Genomic DNA, 9,048 nt, shown 5'->3' with positions numbered 1-9,048 from the left:
AAATACGAAAATACGATTTAAATGAATTGTGTCATACACGCAAATAGCACTGTATTAGCTTTAAAACGAAGGCGTTGAAACACTTCGACTTCATTTTTGATCTACAATTACGGATTTGCATAAGTTTTTGAAATATAATATATTTTGTTTCAAAAATTGTTTGGTTACTATATTTAAAAATTTGAACCAAACTGATTCAATGACCAACTTTTCTCTTGGGAAATTTTACATCTTTTTTTTTTTTTTTGAAAATTTGTTATACCTTCGTCTGAAACAGAGGTAATAGTGTAAATTTAGAAATACAGTTCGATAGTCTGCGGATAAAAATTTATGTGTTGTGTTTCTGCATTTCCGAGTGTCATTTAGTGAAATACACCAAATACCTTTATTTAAATTTTTTATACATTGAAAATTTTGCAGAAATGTCATTTTACAAATGTTTAAAATTTAATTTTATTTTTTATATTTTTTTTATATTTGAGATTAGTATTTTTGACGCGAATTACAAAGTTATAGAATTTTAAGTCCCTACATATCCTATAAAAATTTACACATATGTACAGCGTTTTAACTTTAAGCTTTGGTTACTTGTATGTATATTTAAGGATAATTCCATGTCAAATCAGCCAATACTTGGAATAGACTCTGAGCCATTTGGCTGTATTTTCTGTTAAAATTTTGCGCTTATTATTTAAAGTTTCGAGAAAAAAGAAATATACGCATAACAGAATTTCAAAAGTTAAATTTTTCAAAATGCAAAATTTTATTATTTGATCAGTTTTAACCATATTTATTGAATATCGTGGAAACTAGTAAAGAGGTTAACGAAAACGTTAAGTAATTACAGAACAGTGAAGAGCAAATTTTTTCTCGTACACCTAGTATTCAAATTTTGAATTTAGCTAAAACTTACCATTATGTAGCGGAACATATTTTGTTACAATTTTCCGCGTAAGAAGTTAACATAAAAAAATAACAAATCATATATTTTTAAATTTTTTAATAGACGTGTGTTTTACGAGCAACCTCTTAATACAGCGGGAGCAAAAGAGATCTCCTGCTTTAAATTAGAGTTGTAACAATATATTTAGGAAAGCAGACTTGATAGAAGGATGCGCGTCTCTGTGGCACAACTTTGATCCAGAGACTTTGATAGGTTAAACAATCACTTATCTGAAATCAACAACAACATATTATATAAGTCCCGCATGTAAAGTTTCACCATATGACACCAACCATATTCTCAATTGTAATGTCTCTTTGGCCTAACCCTATTGAAACTGCAAGTTTCCTGGGACTTCCTTTTGCGAATATCAGTGACAATAAGGCCCGGTTTAACAGTAGTTGGTAAAGCTAAGCTTAAACTAAGTTTGCTTAAAATCTAGTCAAATTTAAACTCCAGTTAAACTACTGAGCAGTTTTTCAGTCACAGTTTAAGGCCGCCTTTGGGGTATGCTGTTTTGTGCGGCAACATTGGTTTTTTTATTATCTAGATAATTTGTAGATACGGCAACAGCTGGACTTTGTTTACACAACAAACATGGAAAAAAATTCGCTGGCGAAATATATCTAGTTCCGGAAGTGATATCCAACATTATTATTTATTTATTCTTGAACCAGATAGTTCTCTAGTTGATATCCAACTTCATTCTCCAGTCACTATTCAACCTTTGAGAAATTTTGTAAAATTAAAAGTTTTCCAGTTGATCTCCAACGTCATTAATATTTTCCAATTAATATCATAATTTCGAGAGATTTTGAGAAATGTACAGTTCTCATATGAATATTCAACCCATTTCTCCTGTTGATATCTTACATTATATATCGGGTTGAGGTGGAGTTGAAAAAAATCTCCAAAACAAACAGCTGTTTATTGTGAGAAATAAACACCTGGTTGATAGCAGTAATGAAGCGTGATTAATCAAGAATAAATTATATAAGCGGCCGCCGTGGTGTGATGGTAGCGTGCTCCGCCTACCACACTGAAGATCCAACATCAACTCCATGGAATTAAGATTTGAGTCCAGTTAGAGAACAAAGTTGTTAATTACATTTTTTCAACTTAAGTAATAGCATATTTTGCTTTATAAAATATTCCCTCTTTTGCTGAGTACGCTATGATTTTCGAGTTGAGCCACTATTTCGAAACAACTCTTGAGATCTTAGAAGTATGCCTAGTTATCAACATGAGCTCTAATGGTACTCAAGCCCAAATGCTTGTTGGGTATATTCGACGCCATTTCGTACGAACGGAAATAACTGATAGGTTAACCCTGGCAGATCGGCCGCTTAAGCTTAGCTTAAACTTCAGTTAAAGTAGACTGAAAAAGAATAAGTTTAAGCGCAGTGTAACTGACAAACTGAGTTTAAATTGTACTGAAAAACCGGGCCTTATTTGATAAAACGAATAACATTTGGCTTGGTTACATTTTTCTTGTATCTAAAACGTAAAGACATATGCTTATTAGAATTAATAACGATTCATTCCGATATTTTAACAACAATTTACCCAAGTTAAGGGCTGCACAATTCTAACCTTTTGCCAATTTGACATTAAATAACCCATATATCATCGCCCACTAACCAGAAGCATGAATGTGCAATTTTTCCGATTTTGTGTTATAGGCCTCGTTATATTACCCTTTAGATTCTCTTAAATCTAGAGCTTCCTACGCACATGGAAACCCCAATAATTTGCAGTGCCATTTTCACGAATGTACAAATTAATCACACAAAGTTGAGCCTGAAAAATGAATGTAGCACATTCATGTTTGTGGCTGGCAACAAGGTAATGATTTTCCTGTTTGTATGACACATTCGTTGATATGGCTCAACAATTTTTAAAAAAAAAGGTAAGAACAGCACACATTCGTATGTTCGAATGTTCCGGTATACGTGCCTGAAGGTTGAGCACAAATTATTATAGGAGCTCGTAACTCCCCAAAACTTTTCTAGGTTCACATACAATTGTATGACCCCAGCGGGTCAGGGGATCAGAATATACCCGCGGTAGGTATGCCTGTCGGTAAGAGGCGACTAAAATACCAGATTCAAGGGGCTGTGTAGCACAACCCTTTAGGTTGCCAGCGCAATATATAGCTTCTCCAAACCCAATTGCCAACCTCACCTATCAGCCAGCGGCGAATCCTGTTTCACTAACAGACGAGGCTCTGGCGACCCCAAGCTCCTCATGGAACTTGGGGGTGGGGAGGGAGGGAATGGCCTGAAGGTTTAATGTGGCTACATAAATCGTTCCCGAGATGGTCGCGCTAGCACCTTAATGGTGCTATGGTACCGGAGCGTACCGGATCTGTATCCGGAAAAGGACCATCACATCGATAACACTCCCCAAAGCCTTCGGGGAGCAACCTTATCGCTACAACAACAACAACAAAAAAAAACGATTTTTTTATTTATAATTATTTTACCCAGGGAGCTATAAAACTACCCATGCGATATATATGCTAGTTGAGATACACAAAAGATGATGTCCTGGATGCGGCACTTTGACACCGGCTTTAAATCCGGCAACACATAATTGCCTTGAGTTCGGGACCGGAAATTCGCGAGGGCTGGGCACTCGTAGAGGAAGTGAGTAACGGTTTCCTCGGCACCCTCCCAAGTACTGTGATGCTCCGAATCCCAATCCACTAACAGAATTGGCCCAGCAGGTCTTGGCTTGGCCCAATCTGCAGTGATTTTTTACGTGTTTTGAGGTTAAGGCAATACCATGACCAGTTCGGCCAATTCTTATAACGTATTTGGATTCAGCGCATCTAAATGTATAGAAAACATGAGTCGCATTACCTGATCCGACTACTTTTAATTTTTTTGTATAGCTGTGTTATCAAAAAAAAAATTATATCAGTTTTTAAAATTTTTGTTGTGCCAGAAAAATTAATGTTCTATATCTCGGAAAATAGAAGGGATGCGAGCAGAGCATTTATCTCAGTTGAAAGAGCATAGTGTGAATATACTATAAGATACATTTTTACATTAGAAACTAATTCTTCTAATTTTGAGGGAGCAATAAATTTTGAAACTCGATTTCCCAACATTTTCATTTTGTGCACATTCATGCTTCTGGCAAGCGGGCGACGATCGAGTTATCGAAATGGAATAATTTTACAAATTCTAAAACACATTTTACACACCCAAATATTTACTCAAATACATAATTAAAATTATTTATACAATCAAAATACATGCAAACGTTTAACTTTAAAATAACACAGTTTTCAAAAATAATTGAAGTATGTATGTATGTAGGTGTAAGTGCAAGAAAATATTTTATCTACAAATCGTTTCTTTTATCGCTGTTAATACAATTAATACCTATACATTAAATAACAAAGTAAGTAGATGTTTTCAAATATTATTTCCCATTTTGAAATTATTTTTTCTTTAAATTAAAACAAACAAAAACTAAAATAAATACATTTTCGTATTTGCGAATGCAAGCTGTAGACATTTAAAAAAATGTGGTCATGTTATATGTGCGAATACTGAAGATGATAATCCCTCATAGAATTAGTAAATCATCTTCGCCAGCTTTTTTAACAGATTTCTTTTGATTATCTACTGTGACGCTATTAGCGTTGTTGGTATTCGCATTGGGAGCCGCTATGGTGGGAAGATTTTCTGCAGCTGCCGCTCTCTCTTCCAAAAATTTATCAAATTCTGTGCTAGTTAAAGTTTCTTCAAAGCCTTCAGTCCCTTCTTTCTGTAATAGATAATAATTTAAAAAATTAAATTAAATATTAAATTAATTGCCGATGCACTTAAGTATATTTATATGTATGTGTGCAAATTAGGGTATCCCAAGCAGCATATATTGTGACGAATATTAGCATCACTAAGCCGATACTGTACGTAAACAAATCAATCATCGTCTACACACCTACATACAAGGCAACGGAGAGATACTCATAAACACATGTAATCATCAGCCGAAGTAGTACTCACATATACACACGCATATGGCTATACGAGGGACTATAAACTACAAATACACACGCATATAGCTGGTCACCAAGCAAGAGATTCTAGAAGGAGACACGTCTAGACATTTGGAGAAATATGCAGGTAAGGCAACAGGGAGTATAAGCAGCGCAATCTGAGTAGTCAGTAATCAGTTTTGATTTAAGCACGATATTGGTTGGGAAAATAAGTGTTATTGTGGAGTACTATCAAAGTAGTCTAATAAAGACAATTTTGCATTATTGAATATTGGAGTTATTTATTCAACAGTGTAGCGATTCGAACGTTAGAAGAAGGTTTGGAATAAGCGGAATTTCCCTAAATTCGGTACAATAAATTAATATTGTTAAATTAATTTGGCGGAAATTTAACTTTGACGCGATAGCTGCCAAACTTCTGTTCAAATTGGAAGAGCGATATTTTTGATTTCACCCTACAACTTGACTAAAACAGGCAAAAGCATGATGGTCGGACTTGTACCTTAATGTGACTGTTACCGGAATGTACCGAACCTTTATTCGCAAAAGGACCATTAGCAATGATAACACTCCTTCAAACTACCGGTGGTGTCTTCACCGCTACAACACAAAACGTGCTACATGGTTCCTCCTCCAGCTCGCACTTTTCAATGACAAGAGCAACTTTGTTAGCCTAAGGATGTAAACCTTGCACATGATTTTCGATACTTTGCACCCAGCAAGTGGCTCGACACCTTCCCTGCTTAGTCGAATATGTGTAATTCTCGCCTTCTTTTGATCTCGCCCAATAGGATTGAGACGTCTACGGCACAAGCTTCGAGGTATGTGTTTAGCTAGCTCATCGGTTAAACCCGCTTTTATAAACTAGCCGTTTTTTTACAAATATATACATCCACATTTGCGTGTATAAAAATAATGCTCATCATCACTTAGCTAACGTTTAGGAGAACCATCTAGCGACAATTATTGCAGACTTTTGAATTTCCCTACATATCAATACAATTTGATTACTCTTTCTAACTAAATAATGAGTTATCATACAATTGAACAAAAGAAATAATCAAATATGAACACTTTTAATGATTAAAAAATGAAAAGCATTTTTCGATCACTTTTTGGAATCATTTTTGAAGTCCTTTGATGATTAAATTTTACTATTTCATAAAAATCAACAAAAAGATTAATAAAAAATGCTTACCTTCCGATGAACAAAAACTGAATATAGTTTTTCAATCACATTTTGGAATCATATTTGTATCAAATGTATTTACTTTAGGTGATCAAAAATTTATAATCATTTTGATTTCAGCTTTGTGAATCTTTTATGAACATACATATTTGTGCACTGAATAATTAATTTTATACTTGTTAAAATTTTACTTTTCATAATAAATCTTATTTTTTTCACATACATATGTACACATCTTTTTTCAATCATGAAGCTAAGAAAAAATATATACAAATTTTATTTATTCAAAAGATATTCTTCAAGACAAAAAATAATGTAAATGCTGCTCGTGACCGAAGATTTCCCCACCTTCGGCTTCCCAGAAAATAATAATGGTTGGAAAATGCAAAGGTTGTGAGCTATTTGAACCCCAGGCAAGTGAAACTATCTTGACATACCTGGATACAGCTTCAACATCCCGTATCGTATCTTATTTTAAGATATTGACGATCATAGCTGATGTTGGATGTTGTAGTCGCAGGTGTATATCGGTAAGTTTGTTTGCGAGTTACCTGTGCTCCGAATAGGACACTTCCGCATGCTTTCTCCCCCTGATGAAATAAGATAATTATGTATTATCTTATTTTGAATGGGATATGAATAATAAATGCATGATATTCGCATTCAAAAATTATTCAAAAATCTCAACCAAAACGATTGAAATATGTTCACGAATATGATCAGAAAATTACCGTGAAAAGGAGTCAAATGTTACTCTAAAACAATTAAAGCTCAATTTTACAATGATATCAAATATGAATAAAAAGCGTTTCGAAATAGTAATCATAAATGATTATTCAAGAATAATCACATTTATGGTACATTTTTCTCCCGACGATACATTAATTTTCGAACAGAAAATGCTTTTAGATTTGCACGTTTTTAATCATCTTGGGGTATGATATTTAAATATTTTTTGATCAAAATTTTCAAAAAATGCTGGCTGGGGATCATATAAAGTTTAAGTGCATATGTATATACGTAGATGAAAAAAACAAAGGTACTATTCGATTTTCGAAAAATGTATATTTTTCTAAATTTTGTTATGCCAAATAATTTCATCTGGGACACCCTAAATATATTTTCGTGTACAATTGTTTCACAAAAATTAAAAAAAAAAAGAAATAGAGCGCTTTTTATTTGTTTAATTTATAACAAACTTAAAAGTAATAATTTATACCAATTACTTACAGTACTGCCTAACCATGCCTCCATTTCATCAACTTCGTTTTCTCTCGCCGGCTTTGGATTTTGTGAAACATTCAAAGTACACACAACCGAAAAATAACAAAATAAACGGTATACATTTTTAAAAATAAATGAAAAAATGCAAATCAATAAAGAAACAAAGTATAAAATATACTTATTAATAATTGTATTTTACATATAAATCTACTCACTTTACTTACTGCTGCTGTGGGTTCCTTAGTTCGCTTAAAAGGTAAATTAATACTGCCGGCTGCCGCATCAACAGTGGGAATGTCTTTCAACATATCGCTTTTGCTAAAACGAAGATGGAATTTTAATCAATACCGTGTACAAATATCAATTAATGACAAATAGGAAAACATGTAATACGTAATAAAAATGAGAACTCCAGAAGATGTATATTGGAACGATTTCCTGTTATTCCTTGTCAAGTTGGATTTGGAGAAAAACCGGTTTCGGCTTTATCCTTTTAAGAGTAATTACTCAAAAACTTGGCAAGTGATGACGGAAAATCGTTCCAATCTACAACAGTTATCAATCCACTCGAAAAATTAAAAAAAAAACACCAATAATTAAATTTTAGGTTAATTTAAATAAATTTATTTTAACAAAAATTGCTGCCAGGAGGACATTTTGAAACTCTGTGAAAACATAAATTAAGAAAATCATACTGAAGAGGTAATGCCACATAACATGAATACCAATACATACGTTCCCTATTACATATGGATATATACTATTGTGACGAATATTAACATCACAACAAAAACATTAAGCAGCCACTCTTATATACGTGTACACATTAAAGCTAGCAACACTTATGTAGAAGGCGACGAAGAGCTATCTCACACAGACATATGTAGTCATCAGCCGAAGTAGTTACTCACACATACACACGCATATGGCTATGGAAGAGGCGTGGACTACAAATATACATATATATAGCTGGCATACCAAGCATGAGCTACACTGTTCACGAAATTACTAGTTTTTAGGAGAAATGGGTGAACGAGGAAATCGAGAGTATAAAAGCAGTGCAAGCTGAGTAATAACGAATCAGTTTTGATTTAAATACGCTATTGGTTGTGAAGTATAATTGTGAAGTGCTACTCTGCAATACTCAATATTGGATTGATTTATTCAACAGTTTAGCGATTCGAACGTTAGCAGAAGGTGCATACAAATCGGAATTCCCTAAATTCGTTACACTATTATTAATAAGACCCGATTTTTTAGTTGTTGGTTAAGCTAAGATTAAACTTTGTTTGCTTAAATTTTAAACTCCGGTTAAACTACAGAGCAGTGGTATCTATTTCTGAAGTTGATATCCAATATTATTCTCAACCCTCAGAGTTTTCAAGTTGATATTCAAAATAATTTTCCGAACACTATCCAACCTTTGCGAAATTTTGTAAAACTTATAGCGCTCGATTTGATCGCCAACATCATTCTCAAACTATTCTCCAACCTTGGGAAATTTATAGTTCTCAAATGAAAACACAGCATCCAGTTGATTTCCAAATTGGATATCGAGTTGAGGTGGAGTTGGAAGAAACCAGCTCCAAAGCCAACAGCTGTTTATTGTGAGAAATAAAATTTTGGCAGTAATGAAATTTGGTGTGCTGGTAGCATGCTCCACCTACCACACCGCAG

General features: G+C 33.7%; 1 protein-coding gene across 3 annotated transcripts in view; it reads right to left on the bottom strand.

Moving 5' to 3' along the window:
* Positions 1-985: 985 nt before the first annotated feature.
* LOC137252737 (TOM1-like protein 2) overlaps positions 986-9,048 on the bottom strand; it is a 61,412-nt gene continuing 53,349 nt past the window's right edge. The window contains exons 7-9 of one of the 3 annotated variants that reach the window (XM_067788816.1): positions 7,596-7,689; positions 7,378-7,428; positions 986-4,723 (exon numbers count right to left, since the gene is read on the bottom strand). In XM_067788816.1, the coding sequence (XP_067644917.1) occupies positions 4,523-4,723; positions 7,378-7,428; positions 7,596-7,689 (346 nt within the window). In that variant the 3' untranslated portion in view covers positions 986-4,522. Of the gene's footprint in view, positions 4,724-7,377; positions 7,429-7,586; positions 7,690-9,048 lie in introns of all 3 variants that reach the window. The other 2 variants (XM_067788815.1, XM_067788817.1) reach the window with 2 other exon arrangements.

The sequence above is a fragment of the Eurosta solidaginis genome, chromosome 5 (genome assembly GCF_040869045.1).
Source record: "Eurosta solidaginis isolate ZX-2024a chromosome 5, ASM4086904v1, whole genome shotgun sequence".
NCBI lineage: Eukaryota > Metazoa > Arthropoda > Insecta > Diptera > Tephritidae > Eurosta > Eurosta solidaginis.
Note: the sequence above shows the minus strand (reverse complement) of the source record. Positions and strands in the feature narration are given on the sequence as shown.